Source organism: Zophobas morio, unplaced genomic scaffold, assembly GCF_036711695.1.
Source record: "Zophobas morio isolate AGI-343-1 ecotype UQ-CSIRO unplaced genomic scaffold, CSIRO_AGI_Zmor_V1 ptg000023l, whole genome shotgun sequence".
NCBI lineage: Eukaryota > Metazoa > Arthropoda > Insecta > Coleoptera > Tenebrionidae > Zophobas > Zophobas morio.
Genome location: NW_026972128.1, coordinates 8,962,260 through 8,989,116, shown reverse-complemented (window position 1 = coordinate 8,989,116; position 26,857 = coordinate 8,962,260). Strand labels below are relative to the sequence as shown.

Sequence of the window (26,857 nt, the reverse complement as noted above, 5' to 3'; positions counted from 1 at the left end):
TAGCAACCTGGTTTGCGTCAAAATCGTCAAAATAAAAGGCGGGAAAGTTGTGTAAGGTTATGTTAGAAATTCGACATTCGAAATAATTTCGCTTTTACGATTAATAAAAGGAAAAACCATGCCTCCGAATTATGAACAGATTAAGAAAAAATTACACACCGCTTTGAAGCTGGGTGGTTTCATGGTGCGCAGGTAATACTACTTGAAAAACAGTTATTTTTAAAACATGACAATATGTATCTTTTCAGAGAATTTTGTGCCTTAATTGTTGATAAATTTTTGGAACAACGCATAGATTTGGACAATAAACATTATCTGGACAATTGCATAAAAAACTTATGTACCAGTTTAGAGAACCAGTGCCTTATAGATCAAAGTATTGAGCGAGAGCACATCGAGCGAGCTTTAGAGGTAACTATTCATAATTGGCTCCTAAAAATTTGTAACTACTTCATATACAGGTATGTTTAAATTCTGGCTATGACAGGAACGAAACCGTGATCAATGTTATAAGTGCGTTTGAGTTTCCAAAATTCGCCTATAATGTTGACAGAAAACAGTATTTTTTAAGTGGCCATAAGCCCAAATTGTTGTCCTCGCCGACCTCAAAAACCCAGTTGTTTCTTGACAGATATACCGCAATTTTACAAAGAACGAAAAGGAATTTTCAGCAGAAAATCACTGAAGATAACTCAGTTAAATTAGAACTACAGACAGTGGATTATTTATTGACTCTGTCATACGTTTCTTTGAACCATACTTTAATATTAGGCTCACTACTACAGGTTTCTGAAGGCAAATATTATTTAGAGGATCCTACAGGAATCGTGCAGTTAGATTTAAGTCACGCTGTGTAAGTCTTCAAAAGCGTCTCAACCCACTTTCCAACTACCAATTGTTTTAGTTATTATGGCGGCCTATTTGTTGAAAACTCTTTTGTACTAGTGAATGGACATTATGAGGACAGGATAATCAAAGTGTCTACTATTATTCTCCCACCAGGGGAAGAATATCAAAATTCTAGACCTCTGTTCAATAAGTTAAATTATTTTGGTGGACAATCATTAACCCCTCTGAAAGACTCAATAAAATTAAAAGATCATTTACAAAGGAATAGAGGTGCATCATTAATGTTTTTCTCCAATGTGTGGCTGGACCACCCAGAAGTGAGTAAAACGCTAATTGTAGGCGGCAATTTCAATCGTTTTTTTAGACTTTTGAAAAACTGGAAACGCTGTTTAATGGTTTCAACCCAAATCCACCAGTGGCGTTCGTATTTATGGGAAACTTTATGTCTGAATGTTACAGTAGCGAGAAAATGGACACTCTGAGGAAACTGTTTAAACAATTGGCTGAATTAATTAATCAGTTTACTAATTTAGTCACCCATAGTCATTTTATTTTTGTACCTGGATTGGAAGATCCATGCACATCATATGTAGTTCCAAGGTACATTGTTAGAAGAAAGGAAATCATGTTAACAGTGACGATTTTTTAGGTTACCTATGCCAAGTGTAGTAACTGAAGAGATGACCAAAACCATACATGATAACGTGATTTTTACAACAAATCCGTGCAGAATTCAGTATTGTACAAAAGAAATCACCGTTTTTAGAGCAGATATACTCCCTAAATTATTACAAGCTTCATTGCACAAGCCATCTAAAGCTGAGTTAGCAGATAATGTGAGAATAAGGCTTGTTTTGATTGTTTTTTAGTTACTACTTTTAGTTGACAAGAACTATAATAAGCCAAGGACATCTTGCGCCACTACCTCTAAATGCTTTAACTGTACATTGGGACTTTGATCATGCTTTAAGCCTTTATCCTTTACCAGATCTGGTTGTCATAGGGGATAAAGCTGAATCCTACCAAGGGAAATACAAGGGATGCCAACTCATGAATCCTGTAAGTGGATTTTCAACTGTCAGTTCGTGTTGTAACACTCTTTTCCAGGGGTCCTTTTGTGAAAGTGGTTTTCAATTTAAAGCCTACACGCCCTTTTCCGACAAAATAGAAGACTGCATCTTATAAGATGAAAATATAATGTATATAAATTTATTAGTTAGGGCTCAAACATAATCCTAAATAAATTGTACACTTGAAAATTACTTTTACATTATATACAACTTTTGTATTAAATTGTAACTTAAAAGAAATAGCCTACCGGCAACAAAGCACCAACGCATGCCGTCTACTTTTTAGTCATATTAGTGTACCCATGAAGACCAACTAATATGCTAAGAAGTGTAGCCAACAGATCAGAGCTTCAAACTGAATTAAATAAACTTAACAGTTAATACCGCTAAGACAATACAATACGTATCAGTGAACTTCAGTAACGGTCATCAACATAAAACATAAATATCACACTGTCAAACTTAAATAATCATACAAAATTAGTTCCAAGAAAATACACAATATATACAGGGTACGCAACGATACTGTTACCAATTTTTAACAAACATATTAAATATCACATAGTTACTAGGTTTGTCTGTTTTAAAACGGACACAGTTGATCGTTCTGAACGTAAGCCAGTCGAACGCTATGAATGCCCTGAAACGAAAATAAGTAAAATCAGTACACCAAAAATCTTGCAAAATTCTTACGTCCGGTTTCATATCTCTGGCGTGCTTCTTTCCTTTCAATAGCATCAAAATACCACAACGTTATCGCGTATCTTGTGTCAAAGGCAGGTTGAACTTCGTGCGGATTTCTTCGATCTGACCAGAAAAATAAAAGTCTATCAAACACCGGCTCTATATCAGCCACCTAAAACGAAAACGATTTTAGTACCATAATTAAAAATCGAGCTGAGACTACCTTATCGCCTAGCCACCCTTCCGGGAAAATCCTAAGTAATCCTCCACTTTTTTTAACATTCCAATTTAAATTGAGGTAATATATTGCTGTTATGCACCGGCCGTCTCTATTCGGATTATCTACATGTTTGACGTAGTGAGAACCTAAACCGGGGTAGCACGCCACCATAGCCTGAAAATCAAAATCCATTGATCAAACTTTGACGATTTTTGGCATCGAGTCAGTCAAGCGATGTACTCATTCCGCTTATCGTCGATTTTATTTATAACTTTTGTTTTCCTTTCACACGAACTAAATGGACTACTATGTACTATGGCCGTCCTAATTCCCGCAACACAAGTCACTTCAACTTGTTCATAAAAAATGCAATCAACTTTATTTATTGACCATTTAGATAATGATTTAAACCCATTAAACATGTATTTATTGAGCGATAGCGTCCAAATGTTAAAGGTGATATACAGAAACGTCGATCTTTTCCACTTAAAAAGAAAAGGTCTTTCTATTCAACTTTTACATGAGTTCGCTGTTTCAACATACAGTTACGTATGGCGACGTTTTAATAGAGAAACCGAGATTTCGCCGCTTTCATTGATATTCTATGTTCAAAATTACCATAAATTCGTGACACCGTAATTTTTGACACGTCTTTCTACATGTGTGAGGGGCCTACGTGCGTATTCGCTTGTGCGAATACAAATTTAGGTCGCACGTTTTCACTTATAGATAAGAAAAAATTGCAATAATAGTAATAATAACAAGGTTAATGTTATCTAAAACTTTCCTGATTCATCGGAAGCTTTTCACCAAATTGTTTACTATAGAGTGCTGATTTTATGCATTTATCGTTTTAGGAATGTTATTATTTTATTAGTTATTTGTTTTGTTGTGTGGATTTAGAAAAAATTTCATCCACTTACTTCATTCGTCAGACGTCTGGAACGAAACCTTGACCTCCCTCCCTCACAGATGTTGAACACAACACAATGAAATCTTGTCAAATATTTATTACAACTTACTTTATTTACTTTATACCTGCACAAATTATTTTTTGGCAATTCAGAATCATCATATAGAGGTATCCTACAGTTTTTTTACATGCATACATTTTGAATAAACAACCCGTTCTTCTCAACATTCATCGATCATTATTTACATAGTGTTAAAATGTTATGCAAATAATTACATCAGCTTGGTACAACAAAGCGATAATCATTATTCTGTAAAATTAAGTAAATTACCATGAACAATTCAATTAGATTAAAGTGCAAGTGCATTGTTTAACAATGAAAACTTGTCTTTAAAAAGAACCCGGCGTTCTTGAATGCATCCAAATCAAGGGCATGTATGCAATGAAATCAACTTTGTGCGCGTATGTACATTACTTTATTGATTTTGACAATGTATCTAAGTGGGGATATTTGCGATAAAACTTGTTTTATGCAGAAATTTCACAGCTGAAAAAACGTTGCATAGGTACATACAAAAATGGCATATTTTGTTGCAGTCATCTCTTTTCGTCAAGGTTATTTAAATACTTAATAACTGCAGTGTACTTTAATGCACACTACCAATTATCTGTTTATCTTGTTCTAGGAATATAAATTAAATTAGTGGTCAAATATTTTTATGAATGATAATTTGTTTTGTACGTTATTATGTAACGACACATGTGACTGTTAATTTTTCCCAACGAAAATTTTACGAACTGATGCAGTTGGGAAAAACAGAATGATCCATTGAATAACTATTTGTTGTGTAGAGATATGCATAATTATGATTGACGTAAGTCGTAAGTCTTTGTTTTGACATATACATGAACATTAAGGGCCGGTTGCATAAACGCAAATCAAATTTAATCGCTGATTAACTCCATAGTAACGATTGTTATTATCATAGTTACAATTGTTCTTAATCAGAGATTAAATTTGATTTGCGTTTATGCAACCGGCCCTAATATTTTCAACAGTAGTACCAAGTGCATGTAAAACAACCAACATTTTTTTTTTTAATTATCTTTCCACGAAGTAATTCTCATAAGGAAAATAACATTAACGAGGATTCGGCCAGCTAATTTTGTTATGCAAAATATTGCAATGAATCTGTTTGTCTTGTCCAACTGATTAACATCAATTTATATATGAAGATTTATCGTTGAAACCACATTATAAAGATTAACAAACGGTAGAGCGGAATTTTTGGGTTTAGAATAGAACATAAAGTAAAACTGATTACGACGTCAACTGATGGAGTAATAAATGTCATTGTTTTTATTTATTACTTATTAATTAATGTTAACATCGCCATTTGACATAACTGCGAATTGCTATCTTCAATGAATATATTAAAAACTAAAAAAAAAAACTGCAGTTGCAACATAGCTAAAATTGACACTCATCGTTTCCGAAAAATGTAATAATCTGAAGATGGAAAAAAAAAACAATTCTTTAATCACCAAATTCGTGTTTCGCTTGATTATAATTTGGCATCGCCGCACTTACGAGTACAAAATACTTGGCATTTACAACGAAAACCGCAGGTGTTAATACAGTCTTCTTTTTAGAGTGTGTTGAAAATAAATAAATTACATTTATATTATACAGCAGTTTTAGCATGTAATTAATGCAAAGTGGAAAATTCTGATTTAATATAAAACATAAGAACTAATTGAAAACGGCAACAATGTTGACGGTGACACGGTGTTGCGTTTTTTTGACACGCAATGAAAGAAATTAGTCTCAGTCGATAAAAACGACCATTTCGAAACTGTAATTTAATAAAAAGCTTAATAAAGTTTGCATTTTATGCAATCGCTACTCTGAGTCTGCGTAAAGTAATATCAATGTCAGTGTTAAATTTGTCAAATCTTAGGAATCTTATGATAATATATGGTGTGTTTTTCCTGGTGATTATAGATCATTTCCCACTGGTTTTTACGGTATTTATTATTTCCTGTGCAAGATAATATTTTACTTTGGATCGAATTCCTTATTCAGAAATCATGTACACAATATAAATTTTAATATCCGAATGGTATTGGTCAATAGTAAATTATGTTTACATTTAAAATTTTAAACAAGCATCCAGCTAAAAAGGAGTAACATTGCAAATACAGACGTTCTCATTTCATTTAACCTAAATATTTTACAAACGATGCATGTATCATTTCTCAGCTCAAAATAAAACAACAATTTAGGGTATTTTGGATCATTTTCTAGCCAACAAGGTACTATAAATGTATTATCAGCATGCCGAATATTCGGATTCTAAATACATAAATAGATGGACAAGTATCGTAAGAAGCAATGAATTCATCCATAAAGTTGATATATTTATTGGGCTGTAAATCATTATTTATAATCATGACGCTATCATTATATTATTTCAGATCAAAACTGCAATATTTGTATTTCGTCATACTACAATTATAGGATCCGATACGCCAAGCTTGAGTTATGGAAGGCGGCAATACAATAATCAATAAAAGTGTAAAGTTATTAAATCCACTGCACATTTATGTTCTTGAAATTAACCAAATGCACAAGAAACCTAGGCTATTGTTGAAGTAAAAGTCAATATTTGTGAATTATGATAGATTCATAAATTAGTTAAGCATGCATGTTAATGGCTTAAATACTCTATGTGGGTTGGAACAAGAATAGCAATTAATAAGTTATCGATTCCGCACAGCTCATACATCATGTATAGACAATGACTTTCTAGCATCTTTTTTCTTTAGAAATCAAGAGTAAATTTAAAAACGTTATTGTTAGTTTTTTATTTTCGATGGACCAGAAAGTATGTATGTATGTATACAGGGTGTCTCAGAAATAAGTACATTAATTTTAACCAGTTATAGAGCTCATTGAACTCAACAACTTTTTTTAGTAGAGTTTTGTCAAGAACTTTTTAATTATCAAGTTAAAAATTGTTAAAGTTATACCCCAATTAAGGTTACCCGCCCATGGATCCTCAGTTACCCATGGACACTAATAATTATTATAATTAATAATTTATGGTCAAAAACAGTTACTAGGATACGTATTTTCCTAATCTTGTCAATGTGACAAACATTTAGAGAGAAATTGAAAATCCTGCTCCCTAATGGCGTACGGAATTTCATCGGCCCAAATGTGGGTGTTGAACACCTTCCCTCGTGTAACCGACCTCATCAGTTGATGGTATAAGTGATACAAAATTTGCTTGTTCGTTTATTTTTCTATTAACCCACTCACAAAAGTTTTGCCTACGTGGTAAGTCTTTTAGTTTCAATAACTGAACTTTCTGGTCCTGAAAGGGGTACATTTGTTCTCTGAGTATCCTCCAAATACTACTCTCCGAAACCTCACACTAGACAGTGTTGCATGCTAGTGCCCGGTCGAGCTACGACACTCTTCAAAACAGCCTCTTCAATATTAGCAATTCTATTACTACGTAACTTACCCCGATCAAGAGGTGCCGGATTAAAAGATCCGTACTCTCGAAAATGCTGCAACGTTCTTAAAACTGCGCACATTTGGCAGACGATTTGGGAGGTTTTCTGAAAAAATTCGTTGGGCGCGAGCGCCGTTTCCCCAAGCTTCACCGTACGTTAAAACGATATCGGTGCATTCCAGATTTGAAAACAAAGCCATTTCAACACATTTCGTCTATAAATTAGAAATCTGTGCCAAACAAACTTTAAAGAGACAACGTTTAATAAAAACATTGACATAAAAATGATTGTCAGTGTCAAAACGGTTGCTACGGTACCTTCTTCATTGTTGTAGTGTTGCTATTATTTAAGTTATTATTTAAGGTGAACATAGACGGCTCGTGAATATATGGGTGGGAAAATTCGAAATTCGACTTGAGTTTTCGAAAAAATGCTAGATAAAAAAGTTGTTCCGTTTCACGAGTTCTATTACTGGTTAAAATTAATGTACTTATTTCTGAGACACCCTGTATAATCGTTATACACATGAAATTCAAAATTATACTTAATCTACAGCATCTGCTTACTATTGATATAGTGGTAAAAATTACAATTAATGAATTTAAGTAGTAGTTAATTACAAAATTATCTTCATTTTAAGATTAAAATATGCTTTTATAAATGAAAATTGTTATCAGCAAATGTTTATATTTTGTATCTTTTAGTAACACTTATTTTCTTAATTACGCCTGACAACTTTCAGTTCATAAGCATTTTACAGCGGATCCCTCATAAATCCAATAAATATAAGCAGTGGCACGTTATACTGAGTGTCTGGAAAATAGCGGATTAACTCTTCAGTACATTATGTACGGGGGTTTCGGGAGTCCCAAAAAAAAACACGTAATTTTATAAAAGTAAAATTGCACGCACCTAATGCGTGAATACCTCTGGATTACTTTCTGATTTCTTAGCAATGATGGTGACTGAAATCCACCTTTTATTTTTTTAGGACCATAAACATAACAACCAGTAGTCCGTCATTAAACGTTGTGCATTATTATTGATAAAACAAGCTGTTATTTTTCCTTAATAAATAAAGCAAAAACAAAACATTTAATAAGACACTTATAAATTATAAACAAAAACAAAACCAACAAAAGAAAAATCCATTAAAGCATAACTAACTAAACACTAGAGAAGATGTTCAAAATTCCTGCCTTGTGTCAGTCATCAGTACTTGCTAAGATAAAACTGATTTTGACAAATGACATACCCTCTAAGAGAGGGTGGGTGGGCGGGCCTAGTACCTGCTAAAATATGATCGATTTTGGCAAATGAGATACTCTCTAAGAAAAAAGAGGGCGGGTGGACGGGGCTAGTACCTGCGAAGATAAGACTGATTTTGGCAAATGAGATCCCTCTAAGAAAATAGAGGGCCGGTGGGCGGGGTTAGTACCTGCCAAGATAAGAGTGATTTTGGCAAATGAGATTTCCTCAAAGACAAGAGAGGGCGGGTGGGTGGATCTAGTACTTGTTAAGATAAGACTGATTTTAGTAATAACGTATCCTCTAAGAAATGTAATTAAATTGTCATAAGAAAAGACACTAGAGGCTCCAAAGCACTTTCGAAGTCTTTCCAAACCGGAATACCTATAACCTCAAGATTGTTTTAAATTTTTCAAAAAAAATGTGGTCCCAAAATTAACTCAAAAATAGGTCAGGGGTCTGTTGCACAATACTTACAAGTCTAATAATATTATTAGACTTGTATTAGTCTTGTGAATTGTAATTTGTGTATATTTATTGCACAAATTACAAGTTATACAAACTAATATTATTAGACTTATAAGTATTGTGCAACAGACCCCAGGTCAGAATTTTCCAAAAATAGAACACCAAAGTCTCCCAAAATTGTTTTAAATAATTTTCAAAAAAAAAATTCCATGGGCTCTCAAAAATTATTTATACATCATGGGTATCCAAGAGTGGCCCGAAGTAAAAAAAAAACACTGCGACACTCAAGACTTTTTCAAATTTGTAAAAAATACTAAAAGCTCAAAAGATTTTTTCAAGTTCATCCAGCAATAAAACACCAGTTTCCTTTAAATTTAACCAAACATAAAACACCAGGGGACCTAAAATTAACTGCGAACATTTTAAACGTAGGGTTTTGAAAACTTTGACAATTTTTGATACGTCAAACATTTTTAACTGCTTACTCGATTTTTGCTAATACACTAAAACAACACAACCTTATTTTTGTATCTACAAATATATTCATATATATAACTGAAATTGTAATTTAATTAAACATGGTCTTAGGCTAGAAAAATATTAACTAAAAGTTTTATTATTAGTTATTGTGATAATGAATGTGTTGTTTAGTTGTTAAACGTAGCAAAAGAACCAATTTTAAAATCATAACTTCACTAAAAGGCGAAAAGGTCTTCCCGCGCATACGGATTTATTACCCCCGCGGAACTAAGGATTAACAAAAAATAATCCAATGGATTCAGGATTCGGTACTTCTTACTTTATTATAATATACATACAACTGAGGTATTAAGATACTAGTCTAAAATTTGTTACTGTGTCTCTTATTATTATTTGTTTCGCTAGGAGTGTCTTTTCATGTTTATGCCAAATACTATGAAGACCACAGTTAAATGGTTTCAAAATATGTATATGTATACAAAGATTTCAAAATCGCAAAATAATTTTATACCGAGAGAAAAAATAAATTAGTATCACATTTCGTGGTTTTATCAAATTTAATTGGCAGTATTTTTGCTATTTGAAACAGCGTTCAATGCTACGTAAGTACTGTTGATAAAATAGGAGCTCACACCTACTACAACCAACAAAAAGAAAAAAAAAAAAAACACAATCTAACACAGTTGAACTAATTATCAGCTCTGAACATAATTAAGGAATAAAGCTAGTCACCGACAAATTGTTATTGTAATAAAACAACAATCTACTTAAGTTATGTGATAAGCAGGCATTTACATTATACAAATAAAAAAATATTGATGAAAGTAAATTATGTACCGTTACCACAGAATGCACCACTATGTATTTAATACAGGATATGGAAAATTAGAGCAGTGCATGAGAGAAATTTCCAATGGATTTAAAAGTTCATTTATAAAAATTATTTACTTACAAGATATTTTACTCTTCCATGTTACTGTACAAAACTAAAATTATTCATTGATAACGTGTAAATGATATTTTTTTTACCAATAATTTACTTTTATTTATGAGCTATTACTTAACAATGTTCGTTGTAAATCTAACACTTCCGTGATTTTCATTCAGTTTGTATTCCTAACACTTATAAAACCGTATGAGGTGTGTCAGTTGGCCATCTGATAGACTTAAACATGTTTAACAATCATTATAAAACGCAAACACCACCCGATTTTAACATCACCGCCTGAATAAACAAAAAAAGAAACTGCGCATGTGCAGAGATTCCAAAGCCCGCGAAAATCTCACTGGAACTTGTTTACTTTCTAGATAACTCTCGTATATCGCTCATTTTTGAATCGAAATTAAAATCTAAATTTTAAAACTTAAATAACTTCTATCAATTATTCTGCACCTAAGAGAGGTTGTTGGCAAAAAACACCTCGTCATTTCAAAGTCGGCTTGCAAGTAACCTTTCATAACGCAAACAAATCCACATACTTCTCGGGTCACAGTCTTGCAATTAAGAAACTTGTACGTAATGCATACTTCAAACCTTTTACAGCATAATTCCCAATAAAATAGTAATTTGCACTCTGGATCTCCTTTTAAGATATATAATTTCTTGCGAATTGATTGTTGTTGTTTATGCATATTTGTAACAACAATACCGACTTGTGTGGTCTCGATAAACAAAGTTAAATCTTATTGTTATGACAGCAATGGTTAGTAGGAGGGTGTCAAGGGAACGTTTACCTCTCACCAAGCATAGAAAGTGATCAAGTTGCATAATTTTTGTGTATCACAGAAAGTGGGATTTTCACACTATGTTATAAACACTTTACAAAACGCATATTAATCACCACCACTAGCTGAGTAACAGTAGCATTACTTAAGCAATGTTCCCATTAGTCAGGCAACGATAATATGATTGGAGCACGATCATTCCTTCTTAAGACTCATAATTAATGATCACCTGTCGCCAGTCCTAATGTGTAAATAATGAGTATCGGTTGTCGTGGACAATGAAATCACCACCTCGGCGTTCCTTTAAAAACCGGCGCCGCAAAAGTCTTTAACACGACTTATCTAATCTATAAATATTTCGCATTTTGTGGAAACAATACTGCGAACGAAATTTTGCGTACGTGACCGTCCGCATGCCGCGACCTGTGTTATTTTAAAGAGACGGAATTCCCACGTGCTCCACGAGCTAGAAAGAGATAACAGGATTCTATGTTTACTTTCCGCGACAGTAGATTTGTTTATAAACATAATAGCGACATCGCGTAGGATCGATAATAAGGGATAAATGAATGAAAAGTTATTACTTGCGCCCACTTCCTATTAAACAGACTCTGAAGTGGTTCAAACTGGAGCCTTCCAAACTAACCTTAGTCCTGCTATCGATGTTGTACATCCCTAACTTGCCGCTACTCGCCATTGCCATTTTATTAGCCCTGACTACCACAGCATCGACTTGACTAATTAGTTGTTTGATATTATTACAATACTTTTCAGTCCCGTTAATCCAGGTGATCCTGTCGCCCCGAATAGTCTTCAAGTCACCAGACCCCTTCCTAGAAACCAACTGTCCATCTTTGAAAACACCCTTCGTGTTGTACATCCCTAGAACCTCCCCCAGCACAGCTTTACCCTTTTCCTCCCCTAGGAAATTATCAACAACACAAACTCCATACGCGTCCATATCTTGCACTAGATTCTGGCAGATCTCGTCGAGATCTTTCCTTTGTTCGAACACATTACTCCAAGAACTATGCTGCAGGGAAATGTCCGAATCTTTAACTCCGGAGTTCTTGGGGTGGACGATGTTTTCTCCGCTGATGGGCATTGCGGTTTTCGCGGACTTCAGAACCTTTTCCGTCGAGGTCTTGTCGAAGTCTAGATGGGGGCTCAGTTCCTGCGGCAAAGAGTTGAGGATATCGCTTTCGCTGCTGCCTTCTGCGGGCATGGAGTTTTTTTCTAGGGTTAGGGCTAGTTTGGCGCACTCTTTGCGGTGCTCTTTCCAGTCCTTCTTCTGGTGCTCGCGTGAACAGTAAAATTTTGATTTACAACGTGAACAACGTAACAACTTTTTTGTCGATCCGCACACCGAACAACTTGAATTCGCACTCATCCTAATCACCGGATCGACAGACAGCCGCCATGATTTTCGTCGCGATTTCACCTTGAGGATTCTTCACGGCAGGGGGCGGCACCTACCAACAGCTGATGGTGATGAGTCGAAGAGAGTTGAGTAAGTTGAGTTAATGCACGTTTGCTAATGTTACAACTACTACAACAAATTCACTGAAGTTATAGAACTGCTGAAGTCGTCGAAGATTCGAACATAAAAATGTGTTGTTGAATGTAGTGGTATACTGTGTGGGGGTGCACAGAAATCAGAAAAAATTCTCCCAGTTACTGGATTACTGCACACAATTGTAAAGTGATTTCGCTACTTCTGGTTGCACCATTGGCTAACAATTATGGTTTATTTGTTTGTGGAGTTTTTGAAAAATTTCTGTTGTACTGCCAAGGGTTATAATATAAAAAAATAATTTTGTGGACATATGGCTGACATGCACAGTAAACAGCGTAAAGAGAGGTTATATTGGTTGCCTAGAGATCGCGGATGGCGAGTCTACAGATAGACGGCACTTTTTACTTCCTAAGCGTAGACTGCCTGTCTGTGGTCTCTATCAATTTTAATCTCCAAAACTACAGGACCGCTTGTTGTTAAATTTTGTATCTATATTAGGAATACATGTAGATGGTAAAACGTTGACCAAAATTTGACAAATCATCCCCACCACCGATGAGACGACGTTATCTCCAAAATTTGCAATATATTTTTTTTTAATTTTATAAAATAAGATACTCCTGCACATGTGATGTATGCATGCGTGTTGAGTTTTCACCGTAGCCAACTAGATTTTTGGAAAAAATCAAAATTGTATAACATTTTGCAATTTAATTTAACTTAGAAAGTGCAAAAGCGAATGGTCTGAAATCTTGCGAACGTTTCAAGGTTATCGAAATCGTGGTAAATCGCTAATCAAAATTTATTCGCTTATCCCCTCCACAAAAATTGAGACGTCATCTCAAAATTTTGCCTAATAAATCCACTTGTAGTTTATCAATGCACTCATAGTTTCTAGAATTACTTATACAGGGTGACTCAAAAACATTAGTGAATGAGGCAATTTATTTTAATAATTAAATCAAAAGCGACTCCATTTTTCGGAAAATTTGAAAATTAAGTACTGTTATTATTTGTAGTTCACTGCATCCATTCAAATTGATATACGTGTCTTTGCAAAAATGTTGATGACCGATGACGTCTTCACAAAATTTTGTAATGGAAAAACTCACTTAAAACAAACGCTGAGCATGCTTCTCTACATCTTAAACATTACATATACCGGGTGTCTGGAAAATGGCGTATTAACTCTTACTTGCGTACGTTATGTACGGGTGTTTCGGGAGTCCCAAAAAATAATAAAAAAATTCTTTATAATGTAGATTACGAAAAAGACGTAAATTTATAAAATGCGGCTTACTTTCTGATTTCTTAGTAACGAGTAGTCATTACTTGTGCAATATTATTAATACAACAATCTGTTATTTTTCTTTAATAAATAAAAAAAACATTTAATAAGACATTTATAAATCATAAACAAAAACAAAATCAACAAAAGAAAAATCCATTAAAGCGTAACCAACCAAACACTAGAGAAGATGTTCAAAATTCCTGCTTGTGCATACATATCAACAAGCTCGTAATGTTTCCAAATTTTGATCATTTTTCGTAAAAGTTACTCATCAGTACTTGCTAAGATAAAACTGATTTTGGCAATGATATACCCTCTAAGAAAAGAGAGGGTCGGTGTGCGGGGCTAGTAGCTACCAAGGAAAGACTGATTAATTTGGCAAATGTGATACCCTCTAAGAGAAGAGAGGGCGGGTGGGCGGGGTTAGTACCTGATAAGATAAAACTGATTTTGGCAAATGACCCTACCCTCTAAGGAAAGAGAGGGTGGGTGGGCGGGCTAAAATAAGATCAATTTTGGTTAATGACATACCCTACAATCTGGATTTATTTACGCTATCGTATTTTCTTCGATTTTACAATTTTTTGATATCACAATTTTTCGTTTTTTCGTTTTCTTCCATTTTTTGATTTTGGATTTCATTAGTTTGCGTTTTTTCAACATTGATTTTTTCAATTTATTATTTTCCGGAGCTCCAAGTTTTTCAATTTTTCGTTTCTTCAGTTTTTCGATTTGCAATTTTTCGATATTACAATTTTTCTATTTTTCAGTTTTCCAATTTTTAATTTTTCTATTTTTGACAATTTTTCATTTTCTCAGTTTTTAAGTTCTTGATTTTTATTTTTCATTTTCCGAATTTTTTAATTTTCATTTTCTCGATTTTATATCATAGTGTTTCGTTTTTCATTTCTTTAATTTTTTTTAATGTTTCTTTCGATTTTATAATTTTTCGTTTCAAGTTTGCAATTTTTCTGTTATCCGATTTTCCGGTTTCTTTAATTTTCAATATTTCGATTTTACAATACATATTTCGTTTTGCGATTTTAAAATTTCTCTATCGGTTTTTGAATTTTTTATTTCTTCAATTTTTCGAGTTTTCAAAGTTTTCATTTTATACTTTTTCATTTTTAATTTTTCAGTGTGACAATTTTTCCATTTAGTTAGAAACTACAAATTGAAACGTTGAAAAACTAAAAATTGAGAAATTTAAAAATCGAAAAAAATTAATGAATCGAAAATTTTGAAAATAGGAATTGAATATCGGAAAATTATAGAATCGTCAAAATTGTAAAGTCGAAAAACTAACACTGAAACATCAAAAAATTGAAAAACTAAATATCGAGACTGAAAAATCGATAAAATGAAAAAATTTAAAAATCCAGTAATTGAAAAATACAAAAATGCTTAAAATCACAAAATTTAAAAAGTGAACTATTTTTAAAATTATTATTATTATTATTACATATTTAAAACGAACACTAGAAAAATTCCAAAAATCATGAAACCGAAAAATCTAATAAAATTGAAGAAAGGAAAAATTAAAAAATCTAAAAATTGCAAATCGAAAAATTTTAAAAAATTCTTATTAAAAAAAATCATAAAATCAGAACACTGAGAACCCGAAAAATTGAAAAAACAAAGAAACTAAAAAACCGAAACGACAAATTGCAAATCGAAAAATTGAAGACATGAAAAATTGAAAAAGTAAAAATCGAACACTCGTGAATTGCAAATCTAAAAACTAGAAAATCCAAAAGTTGGAAAATCGAAAAACTGAAAAATTTAAAAATCGCAGATGGCAAAAATTGAAAAAACAAAAAATTAAAAAAATCGAAAAATTGTAAAAATAAAGAGATTAAAAAACCGTAAAATTAGAAATTGAAAAAACCAAAAAATTATAAAGTCGAATAATTAATTGAAAAAATTAAGAAAATTAACCAAGAAAAAATTGCAAAACCTAAAAATTGAAAAATTCAAAAGTTGGAAACCCGAAAATCTGAAAATTTTAAACTTAAAGATTCAACTAATTGCAAATCAAAAACTGAAGAAACAAAAAAAAATGGAAAATTGAAGGTTCATGGAGGTTATCAGAACAAAAAACACGAACAATTTTTGTAATTTTTCAAGGATTTCTAGATTTCTTGAACCATACTTCACGGGCGAGGGAAGTTCTGTCGAAATAACGTTCGACCAATTTCTTTTTAAACTGGTCTTCAAAACTCGCAATAATTCAGAAATTATATCAAAGCTCAGACTATAAATGAAAAAAAAAAGAATGGAGTCTAAAAATGACAGACGGAAACGAAAAACCCACAATTTCGTATTCCACAACCTTTTGTAACTACATACTACATCATATAGAGGCTATAGTGTACAGGGTATTTCAGTGAAAAAAAGCCACTCAAAACTGTTGCTTAATTTTGAGAACCATGGAAGTTAAAAAAACATACACCAATGAATTTAGTTCCACTTTTTTTAATCTCGAAAACTCTGTGAAAACAACTGACTATCTTCATAACAACTGCTAAATGTTTTTTGTAGTTTTGATTTCCAAACGGACTTATGTCCCGAAATTATGTGCCTGAGAGGTTTCTCCACATGTACTATATTAGGTCCCAAAACTTCAACCACCTTCATCAATAATTTACCAAAATTCTTGTCCTTATCACGATCTTCCGCAATAGTTGACAGCATTTCAACAAATTTGTTCAGAGCTTCATATTCAACCTCATGATTGAGTAAAGTTCCTACTATCACTAAACAATTCTCATCCAGTTTTTCAACAGCAAGTATAAAATTTCTGGAAATTCGTTTTGCTAAAATGTGGGTTTACACATATTTTAAATACACACCTCACTAACGTAGCTTGGAACCTTGAATTTAGCTTTTTCATGTATTCTAAAAAAATTGCGATTTCGTCTTGAGATAAAGTTTTAAGAACCACGAGACATTCTTCTTCCAACACTGATGAATAATTTTGACTAAATTGTTCTAACAATATTAGTAATTTATCGCAAAACTCTTTCCTTATCTAAAATAAAAAAATCTGAAATTATTGTATACCTAGATTTATGAGGATTATTTAAACATAAGAAACCTGAAAAAAATTTAAAGCAACCATAAACATATATTTATTATTATTACTACTAGCTATAAAAGAATAAATAATCCATAAATAATAAATAGATTGAAAGATTTATGTATTACTGGTTGCGTTCAAAACTGTTTCAAGTTCATGATAAAATAATAAAGTAACAAATTACTTTTGGCATTAATAAATGATGACACAGAGGAATTACTAAAAGATTTGTAATTATGCCCTGCAAAGCAACTCCAAAATAATAAACTTCTTCATTAGTTAAAGTTTGATCCAACAGTTTAAACAGCAAGTCTAAATCATTGCTACAACACTTCCCAATATATTCTTTAGCTGTGTCTGACACGTCATTCTGCGTTTGCAGATTTTCTTTAATAACCAAAACTATATCACTTATGGAAGATTCACTACTGACACTTAAATTTATTTCTCCTTCATTTTCACTCTGTAATGGTACATCCGGTACATCTACATCTTGTGGTTGTGGTTCTTCATCAGAACACAAATCAATTATGGCCACTGGTGGAGTTTGAAATTCATTAACTTGTTTAATTAACGTCGGATCCTAAAGAACTCTTATTAAGGACTACATTAGCGCAATAACTGACAGCACTTACCAGTGGTAATAATTTTTTCCATACTTCGTAACTCTCCAAATTACAATTCTTGTGTGATTTTTGCTCTGTTGCAATTTTTAGAAACTGTAATAACTGTGGTTCTGCTTCTTTAGAAAATTTGTAACGCGGTAAATTCATTATGGGTGTTATTTAATTAACAATTTTCAAAACAAATGATGACATATGTCATATTTGACGTACATCATACGTCAACAATGTCAAACCTGCCACAACAACTAACTCTAACCTCAAAATGTCAGACGATGCTGTCTTCGAATTTCTACATTCCGAACTTATAAATTACATAATAAGTCAAAATGAAGGCAAAAGTAAAGAAGGAAAGGTAACAGTATCACGACTGCTAAAATCGATGATCATTTAGTTGTTCGTAGGATGAAGATTTATCCAACATCGAGTACATTGGGTTTTCAACAGGGTACAGGATAATAGAGAGGTACATATGAAATAACTGCGTGCGCTATAACATTCTAACGTTACAATTTGATTAGGTTAACAAAGGAGATGCCTCGCTTTAAAGACGAGCTTGATACGATGAAATTTATTTGCACTGATTTTTGGTCTGCTCTTTACAAAAAGCAGATTGATAATTTAAGAACAAATCACCAAGGGGTTTACGTGTTACAAGACAATAGCTTCAGGTTTCTAACAAAATTGTCAAGTGGGAAACAGTACTTAGAAGTAGCCCCCAGGTTTGTGGCGTTCACGTGTGGGATTATTAGAGGTAGCTTAGCAAATCTAGGGATTGGATGTCTGGTTACAGCTGAAGTGCAGAATATGCCCTCATGTAAATTTCATATACAAGTGCAAAGGACATAATTAGGGAAAAATAAATGTTTTCAATTTTATATAAAATGTATTTTTTGTTTATTTATTCATTTGCGTTTATCAGACACGTACTGTAACAGATCAACTGCTGTTATTATTCCAACAGGCTTTTCTATTGTTGATTGTTCTGTAGCTGAAATAAATATATTAATAAGTGATTATTTAATAACTGTATTGAGTTACTTTGTTTCTCCAGAACTATGAGATAATTTTCGCGTTCCAAAATTCTTGAAACCAGACCTAAGTTGGCAGTGATCATAACTTTAGGGAAGACAGTAACAGAAGCACGTTCTATTGAATCGCTGGGTTTAGCGTTACCACTGATGAGCACATTTAGTAGTTTTTGCATGGTCACAACACTCAAGATACCGCTGAAAAATTTAATTGATTTTATGGTAACTAGAAATTCGTAAGATTTACCCATTTTTATCTACTATGGGAACTTGGTCAAAACCTTGCTTTTTCATTATATGGAGAATTCTTTCACACGGCATACTCACAGTGGCTGTCACTAGGGGTTCAAAATTCAACATAGACACACTGTCATCCCACCACCTATAAAAGTTTCCATTAAATTAATTTATCAAACTAACCGTTAATAAAAAAATTATCACTTAAGTAAAATAAAATATATACCAGTGGTTGTTAACATTAACGCATTCTTTGAACCCTTTAGCTTCCATCCAGTGATCTGACACAAATTTCGTGAGATAATTTCTGATGCTGTCAGGAATAATAACAACGACTCTTTGCCCTTTTTTGTAGTTGCGGGCTGCTTTTATCGCAGCGACCATAACAGCACCAGCACTGCCACCTATAATCCAAATATGGTAAATATTAAATTAAAAAGTAGACAAGAAGAATTTACCGCACAATAATCCCTCCTCTTTTATAAGTCTTCTAGCCATGGTTAGTGATTCCTGATCAGCAACCTTCACCCACTTATCAACAATAGTGCGATCAAACCCTGTTGGGATAAAATCGTAACCTATACCCTCCACCTCATAAAAGTCCACATCAGTCTCATTCATCTTTTCTGGTTGCGCTAGAATTGATCCATATGGGTCAGATCCAACGATCACCGTGTTTGGAGACACTTCTTTGAATTTTTTGCCGATACCGGTAATGGTACCGCCTGTTCCAGCTCCAACAACCTAGAATCAACATTGTAAAAAATACAGACACCTGTAAACACAATAACGTACAATCATGTCGACTTGTCCGTCACACTGGTCCAAAATTTCTTCCGCTGTGGTGTCATAGTGCGCCAAGGGATTCCCCGGGTTGCTGTACTATTACAAAACCTATATATTTCACCTTTTCTTTTTTTTGGTTTCTTACCTGATCCAAAATAATCGAATTCGGGATTTCTTTCTTGAGCTTGTAACTGACTCCGAATAATCCATCTGGAGAATTCGAGTCGGCTGTGATGGGCGTGCGCACAATTTCAGCCCCAAGTGCTTTCAAAACATCAACTTTTTCATTGGACATTTTTTCAGACATTACTATAACACAGCGATATCCCTTAACCGCTGCGGCTAAAGCTAATCCTATTCCAGTATTTCCGGAAGTGGGTTCGATGATGGTAGAATCCGGTGTTAAGAGACCGGCTTTTTCAGCATCTTCCACCATGCGAAATCCAATACGGTCTTTTACCGAACCTCCAGGGTTGAAAAATTCGCACTTGGCAACTATGTGGAAGAAGGAAATTGTGAATGTATGCAAACTATCAAGTGATGCGTTCACTATAAGCGATGAATTTTTAAATACCTACAATCTTGTTTTTTTTTTTTTGATTCTATAAATGCTAATAATCTTATGAAGTATTGTTATGTTTTCCTTTTAATAACGACTCTTATATAAGATAAGATTTTTAAATGAACTTTTAAACACGATATGGTTTACTAGTGTCACATTCAAGTGTAAAATAAACAAATTCGTCATTTATGTTTGTTTAGTTTTCAAATCACATCTATCTTACTAGTTTTTTATGTAAAAATCTTGCTACTTCACATTGATACAACATTAAATGACAACTTTGACGTTAAAATTATTCATAATTGTCAATTTCTGTTAATTTTTCTCACGGCTTTTTCTGACAGTTGCTTTATACGCTGATTTTTCAAAAAGTACCAACATAATTTCGTTTGACATTAACAAATGTAAATGCTAACACGTATTTAGCACAAGATTCAATTTTTAGTCTTAAACGAACTCTTGTTAAAATTAATTGTCTGTCAATGTATGATTTATATGTAATTGATAGCACTTCTCAAACATTATTTTTAAGTGACCACCTTTTGACCCTATTATATCTAAAAAAAATGACACAGCCGACAGACAGACAGACAGACGGAAACGGGAAACCACTTTTTTCGTGTTCTAGGGGTCGTGGAACGTCGAGAAAACAGGAAAGTTGCACATCTCCCGATGGACTCGATTACAAAAAGTTTAAATATCGTATGCTAATACATCTTAAAATTGTTTTGTATTTTTTTTAGCAACCTCTGATAACTACAGCACACCTTTTTAGTATAATTAATATTTAAACCTCAATGTGGTTACAATAAACTGGCTAAAAAATACTCTTATCTTATCAATGTACACAAAAACCGCAAATTTCCGGTTATATGCGTAAAAAATCACGACATTGGACTTTTACGTTAATCTCATAATCAATAATTAGTTACTACATTTGACTTTTGACATTTAATTTAGAAAATAAAACGATAATTAATTTTAAACGCACTACACGAGGTTGATGCATTAAGTTGACGTAAGTTTTAGCATCTTGTGCTTCTTGTGGAATTTTGGCGCATTTTCTTTATCAAAAAATTTAAATTCGAACGAAATGTCTTTATCAGAACGAACTATGTATTTTCAAAACTAGAAGTACACTGACTTTAAAAATTAAACACGTGTCTAAAAATATAATATATATACAAGTAGGTATATATAGTGCAACTTGCGTTTAATTTTTTTTTAACGTAACTACTGGAATCTGTCTGTAAATTAATAAATAATTCAAAGAAGAGAGAAGTAAGTTTAATTAATTTAAAGTAGACTTTTGTTCTTTAAAACAGGACCAGATATTCAAAATATGACCAACTATATGTAGTAGTCTCAATTATTTATTACTCCTTATACTATTTTCTAATATACTTACACACATCACATTCCAATCCACAACTCTTCGGAATCTTAGTAAGCCTCACAAGGGGAGTATTCCCTACAGCCTTTGTAATATCAGGCAAAATTTTATCTGTCACCTTCCTGCAAAATAAAAAACACAATCATGACCATTTGCAATTTTTCACCCCATACCAATCAGCCCTTCGATGTGGAGACGCCTCCGGTAATGCATTTTTGTGCCACGTGCACTTTTTAGGTGCCTGATCAGGGGTAGAAAAATGGTCGTTGAGGGTAGAAACGAACTTCAATTCGGACTTCGTGCACTGGAGCTTTTTACTTTGTCCATTTATCACTTCAGCCATTGTTGATTGGTCTGTACTTCTTGGAGTTCCAGTAAAACACAGGTTTAGGTTAGGGTGAGACTGAGTTATTGCTTTTGTGACGAACGACTGTGTAGTGTAGTCTGTAAATTATTACGTCAATGGAATTCCAGCAGCGCAAGTGAACTATTGGTGAAGTGCAGCTGCGAATCTCGGCAAAGCGTGCTTGGTTAACTACCTGTTGGATACTGGTTTACACCTGTTGTGGTAATATTTTTTTTTTGGTCGGGATATTGTCGGCTCTCGAAGTAAACTGTAGGATAGGGCAAGAAACAGCGCGTTCAAGAGATAAAATGATGGCAATTATCGTTAAGACGCGATATTTTTTATTCAGGGTCATGCGAGATTGCTAAACGCGGATTTATTTATTTTAGTCTGGAAATAACATCGATTGCAGTGATTTACTTAAATTGGGTTATCAGTTATTTGCCATAATTTTATCTTTAAAAAGATAAAAATATTATTTAAATCAAGGGATAAATCATTTGTGGATTTTTTATTGTGAACTAAGTTAAGACTACGTATGTTCAGTAATAGTATAATCGAATATAGAGGGTGGTAATTTTTTTTGCCGTGATCTGTTGAGAGATGTCAGCATTTTTTTTATTTAGTTGGATAAATTGACGATTGCAATTTTTCACTTCGTATTAGGAATGATAGTTTCTTGTATTTTCAAAGATATTCTGAGACATCAGAATTTTGTCGTTTGATTAATTTAAAGATTTTTATTTATTCTTTTATTCAAGACAGTTTAAAGGGTTACTTGTGAGCGAACTCATTTATAAAAAGAGGACGTAAATAATTTGATTGTGCCCCGAAACTGTCTTTTTTTGATACAATTGTGGGGGCTGGCAAGTCCCACAAAATTGTATAGCATTTGTATATTTGTACTTAATCTGTTTTTAATTACTTCCCAGTATCACCCCGAAACTTTCTCTTCGTCCACCTGCATGTCGTAAAACCTATCTTTTGTTCACCCTTCTCAGTAATACGTATCCTTTCCCAGATTTCGAATACCTTCCAAGAACCCACAATTGTTTCCACCGCTTTCTACCGACCTTTCTTTTCATTTCAATTTCACAAACTCCAAGACTCTTCCTATATCTGCCCTACCGACAACATCAAAATAAATACGCCAAAACGCAAGTACTGTTTCAATCACCTGATAACCCCACACAATGATTTACATTTTTCACATACAATACATATTTCTAAAAATATAACACACATAAAAAATGTTAAATAAGAATAAGAGCATCTTTTTACTTTCAGAGCGTAAATTCAGTACGAAACAATAGGTCGCCCGTTTTCGTCTGTCTGTTTGTCTGCCGTCTGTCCGGATTTTTATTAGACAGATATTCTCCGAAACTACTGAACCAGTTGTTAAATTTTATATGTGTATTACGAATATCGTGCAGATGACCAAAATTTGGCTAATCGTCCCTACCAAGAATTTGTTAGCGGCATAAATATTAATATCTACTACTGTAAATTTTGGAGATGATTTTATAAAATAAGATACCCCTGCACATGTGGTTATAAACCATTATAAATTACAACAACTTGCAATTAACTTTGAAACTACTCTGAAATTTTGAAACATCAATTAATCAAATTTTCTTCGTTTATGCGCCTCTAAAACAATAATGACATGATTTTAGAAGTTTGTCGATTTAATCCATATTTACCAAATATAATTTTACGTGATTCCAAAAGCACTGTTTATTATTTCAAATCCAATTCTCATCTGAATGACTCAGGTTTAAGGATTGGATTATCGGACATTTTAGATGAAATTTCTAAACTGAAATCACTAGAAAGTAAAATGGTACGTTTCCCTTCACATTTTTTTTTCGTCTATTTTACCTGTTTTTTCATCTATTTTAAGGTACTTTATCATGTTTTTGCATGTCCAATTTTGACGTTGAAATTTTTTATTACTTTTTTATAAAATAAAATAAAAAAGCAATTTTTGTCGTGAAGTTTTTTTAATGCATATTTTTTAACATTTCACCCCACTTTTGAGGTTATTTTTTAAAAAATTGTGGATTTCTAAAGATTTTGACTATGATTCGAGCGGATCCGTATAGAAACCGCAGACTTTGACTTTTTATATAAAAAATAAAAATAAAAAAAAAACACTTCATCGTCAAAATTAGCCTGTTAAAAATGATAAAGCACCTTATAATAAATTAAAAAACAAAATGTGAGCTGAAACGTACCATTTTATTTACTACTAATTTGTCACTTTTTTTGGGTTATATTTAATTTGCATACTCCTGGATGTGTGATTCATGAATCCGTGTCGAGTTTTTACCCTACACATCGAGATTTTTGGGGAAAAATTCAAAATTGTATTTTACAATTTAACATGAAAATTGCAAAAGCGAATGTACTGAAATATTGCAAATTGCAAGAAAATATCAAAACTTGTTCGTTTAAGGCCTTCGCAAAAAATTATGACGTCATCTTAGAATTCTGCCGAACAAAAATGTTCTTTAAATTTTATAAAGTAACATATTCCTACATCCTGCATGTGTTATTTATGAATCCGTGTTGAGTTTATACCCTTAGCATCCAGATGTTCGGAGAAAAATCAATATTGTATGACAATATTTTACAGTGTAACTTTGAAATTGTAAAAACCGAATGCTGTGAAATCCTACAAATATTTTAAGATTATTTGAAACGTGGTAAAAATTTATCCGTCATCTTAAATTTTTGCCGAATTTCTTCAAATTTATGAGTGTTTTTGAGAAAAAACTGAGTATGAACTAATCAATCAGTCCTTTGCTCTGTGTTGAGGACACAAAATCAACCAAATTTCATTTTGTTTTATTCGCTGATGTTTGTGCTAGTAGTCGAGTTCGGTCGAAGTATAAACATAAACAGTCGAAGTTAAGCACATACTGAGAAACTGAAATTTAAAGACGTAAAGGTTGCGGGGATATTAATTACGCCACTTTATAGAGATGTGTGATATCACACTCAAACGTGATAACTGACTTAAGTTATTCCAAAAATTGGTAGTTTTTAAATGTATGTATAAACTATCGAATTTTGATGTAACATTAACAGGATACTTTTTTATCCAATTTCTATATTCTCTTGTTACAGATGAAAATATCCTTGCAAAAGCAGATGTAATCGAAAACTCCGTTGCCACTTACTTAGTTAGCTGTGTGTCTTTATAAATATAAATCCCTCCTCCACACACATAAAAATAAACGCAACAGTCTTATTTAACAGAAAAGAAGACAAATGAGCAGCAAACACCCGATAATGTGTCATTATGAGGAGGCGTCGCAGACTTACATTTTCTTTTTCGGAAAACCATAAAAAACCTTTCTTTCAAATCACCAAAATCCAGTTCATTGTAGTACTGACACTTTTAGTACCACCCACTGCTTGCACAACAGCTGGCATTGTTCTAATAAGATCTCTATGGAATGTTGATACCTCATCATGCACCATTAGTTTTTGAATTTAGTAAAAACTTAGCTTATTATATGACACAGTTTGGCTTGGAAAAATAATTTTCTAGTAATGTCGATGAGGCGTGAATTTTTACGGAAACTACAGGCTTTTTCTTTCCCTCTGTCTTTATTTATTTATTTTTTGAGACATATTTTCAGAAACTAAATAAATACGAAATACGTATGTAGCATAATGTGATTGTTTGTGAATAAATTATAGAAATGCAGTTACGTATTGATATTACAATCTATCTATCCAAATGAATAGACACATACATAATTTACTAACCCAGCAATCAATTTATGTACATTGTAAATTTATTTTCGTTGCGTCTGTTGCAACAATTTATTTTGTTCTTTAATCCTGAAGTTTAGTAATAAATTTCCCAATATCCTGGATAATAGTAACAATATTATTGTTACAACACTCGAACTTTTGATAATGCATTTTATAACTCATTTTTCTGTTTTGTTTAGATAAATTTCACAACACTATGTCGAAAATTATAGGAATTGGATCTTATTTAATTTTAGCGTCTTCTATATGTACACATTTTAAAATTTATTGAATTTGTAGTATATATACCTACCCTTCTATATATATATATATATATTCATCTTCACGTGGTACGATGTATTACCACGTACTGTAGAGTATATGTGTATTTATTAGGGATGTACCGACTGTAGGTTTGGCCGACTAACCGACTAGCCGATTGTTCGGCCAGTAAAAACCGACTAGTCGGCCGACTGTTCGGCTTTGCCAAAACCGGTTTATAAATGCGACAGACAGTGTGTTTTTTTCTTATTTCTCTGACTACCTCAAAGATTTCTTTTATTTTAATAAGAAGAATAACTAAATTTCCTTCGTTTTCCAAAAAATGTGTAAAGTTTGTTTGGATAATTTTAACATTTAATTTTTTTGTAGTAACTCTGTAGAAAAATAAAGAATGACACAATTTAGGGCCAGTTTATATAATATTTTAACTGAGATTAAGTTGATCACGCATTTAACAAGACCATTAGCGACGTCTGATTGGCGTAGAGTCGGTCACGTTGTACTTTAACGCCCTGTTAAAAATTTAATAGCAATTAAAGATTTAATTGAGCTTCTGTAAACTGGGTTTAATTGTGTTCTATACTATTTTCATTTTAATAAAAAAAGCCGACCGATCGGCTGTTTTGCCGACTAGTCGCCGACTGCCAGCCGACGATGAAAAACGGCCGAATAGTCGGCTTATCCGACCGGTCGGCCACTAGTCGGTACATCCCTAGTATTTATTTATTATTTGAAAAGGTTTTTTTCCAAAACTAACCAAG

The 26,857-nt window shown here is 32.9% G+C and overlaps 5 protein-coding genes across 5 annotated transcripts; 2 read left to right on the top strand and 3 right to left on the bottom strand.

Moving 5' to 3' along the window:
* The first annotated feature begins 45 nt into the window (after positions 1-45).
* Positions 46-2,108, top strand: LOC135134103 (DNA polymerase epsilon subunit 2-like). The gene is made up of 8 exons (XM_064062710.1): positions 46-192; positions 249-411; positions 462-853; positions 905-1,166; positions 1,214-1,449; positions 1,499-1,685; positions 1,732-1,908; positions 1,957-2,108. The coding sequence occupies exons 1-8, from the start codon at positions 119-121 to the stop codon at positions 2,032-2,034; spliced, it is 1,569 nt and encodes a 522-aa protein (XP_063918780.1). The 5' UTR covers positions 46-118; the 3' UTR covers positions 2,035-2,108.
* Positions 2,029-12,973, bottom strand: Hph (HIF prolyl hydroxylase). Its single transcript, XM_064062711.1, has 4 exons — positions 11,829-12,973; positions 2,827-2,997; positions 2,613-2,775; positions 2,029-2,559 (listed from the first exon to the last, which is right to left on the bottom strand). Exons 1-4 carry the CDS (start codon positions 12,570-12,572, stop codon positions 2,549-2,551), a joined length of 1,089 nt encoding a protein of 362 aa, XP_063918781.1. The 5' UTR covers positions 12,573-12,973; the 3' UTR covers positions 2,029-2,548.
* Positions 12,974-16,448: 3,475 nt separating this feature from the next.
* LOC135133979 (uncharacterized) lies at positions 16,449-17,926 on the bottom strand. Its single transcript, XM_064062547.1, has 4 exons — positions 17,704-17,926; positions 17,253-17,651; positions 16,842-17,020; positions 16,449-16,789 (listed from the first exon to the last, which is right to left on the bottom strand). Exons 1-4 carry the CDS (start codon positions 17,839-17,841, stop codon positions 16,465-16,467), a joined length of 1,041 nt encoding a protein of 346 aa, XP_063918617.1. The 5' UTR covers positions 17,842-17,926; the 3' UTR covers positions 16,449-16,464.
* On the top strand, positions 17,860-18,576 carry Trs33 (TRAPP subunit 33). The gene is made up of 3 exons (XM_064062548.1): positions 17,860-18,046; positions 18,096-18,157; positions 18,213-18,576. The coding sequence occupies exons 1-3, from the start codon at positions 17,957-17,959 to the stop codon at positions 18,538-18,540; spliced, it is 480 nt and encodes a 159-aa protein (XP_063918618.1). The 5' UTR covers positions 17,860-17,956; the 3' UTR covers positions 18,541-18,576.
* On the bottom strand, positions 18,558-22,341 carry LOC135133978 (cystathionine beta-synthase). Its single transcript, XM_064062546.1, has 9 exons — positions 21,874-22,341; positions 21,716-21,822; positions 19,891-20,240; positions 19,755-19,841; positions 19,418-19,703; positions 19,186-19,363; positions 18,970-19,104; positions 18,733-18,920; positions 18,558-18,682 (listed from the first exon to the last, which is right to left on the bottom strand). The coding sequence occupies exons 1-9, from the start codon at positions 22,041-22,043 to the stop codon at positions 18,597-18,599; spliced, it is 1,587 nt and encodes a 528-aa protein (XP_063918616.1). The 5' UTR covers positions 22,044-22,341; the 3' UTR covers positions 18,558-18,596.
* Positions 22,342-26,857: the final 4,516 nt, after the last annotated feature.

Bases quoted from the DNA above. Each gene is read 5' to 3' on its own strand.
- LOC135134103 (XM_064062710.1), top strand. From the start codon at position 119: ATGCCTCCGAATTATGAACAGATTAAGAAAAAATTACACACCGCTTTG. The intron at 1,450-1,498 runs GTACATTGTTAG...ACGATTTTTTAG, and splicing joins ACATCATATGTAGTTCCAAG to GTTACCTATGCCAAGTGTAG. The intron at 1,686-1,731 runs GTGAGAATAAGG...TACTACTTTTAG, and splicing joins AAGCTGAGTTAGCAGATAAT to TTGACAAGAACTATAATAAG.
- LOC135133979 (XM_064062547.1), bottom strand. From the start codon at position 17,841: ATGAATTTACCGCGTTACAAATTTTCTAAAGAAGCAGAACCACAGTTA. The intron at 17,652-17,703 runs GTAAGTGCTGTC...AGAGTTCTTTAG, and splicing joins GGAAAAAATTATTACCACTG to GATCCGACGTTAATTAAACA. The intron at 16,790-16,841 runs GTGTGTATTTAA...ACGAATTTCCAG, and splicing joins TTCCAAGCTACGTTAGTGAG to AAATTTTATACTTGCTGTTG.
- LOC135133978 (XM_064062546.1), bottom strand. From the start codon at position 22,043: ATGGCTGAAGTGATAAATGGACAAAGTAAAAAGCTCCAGTGCACGAAG. The intron at 19,704-19,754 runs GTACGTTATTGT...TGTTGATTCTAG, and splicing joins ACGGACAAGTCGACATGATT to GTTGTTGGAGCTGGAACAGG. The intron at 18,683-18,732 runs GTAACTCAATAC...TATTTATTTCAG, and splicing joins CATAGTTCTGGAGAAACAAA to CTACAGAACAATCAACAATA.
- Hph (XM_064062711.1), bottom strand. From the start codon at position 12,572: ATGAGTGCGAATTCAAGTTGTTCGGTGTGCGGATCGACAAAAAAGTTG. The intron at 2,998-11,828 runs GTTAGTTTGGAA...TTTGATTTTCAG, and splicing joins ACATCGATAGCAGGACTAAG to GCTATGGTGGCGTGCTACCC. The intron at 2,776-2,826 runs GTAGTCTCAGCT...TTTTCGTTTTAG, and splicing joins AAGGGTGGCTAGGCGATAAG to GTGGCTGATATAGAGCCGGT.
- Trs33 (XM_064062548.1), top strand. From the start codon at position 17,957: ATGTCAGACGATGCTGTCTTCGAATTTCTACATTCCGAACTTATAAAT. The intron at 18,047-18,095 runs GTAACAGTATCA...AGTTGTTCGTAG, and splicing joins GCAAAAGTAAAGAAGGAAAG to GATGAAGATTTATCCAACAT. The intron at 18,158-18,212 runs GTACATATGAAA...CAATTTGATTAG, and splicing joins GGGTACAGGATAATAGAGAG to GTTAACAAAGGAGATGCCTC.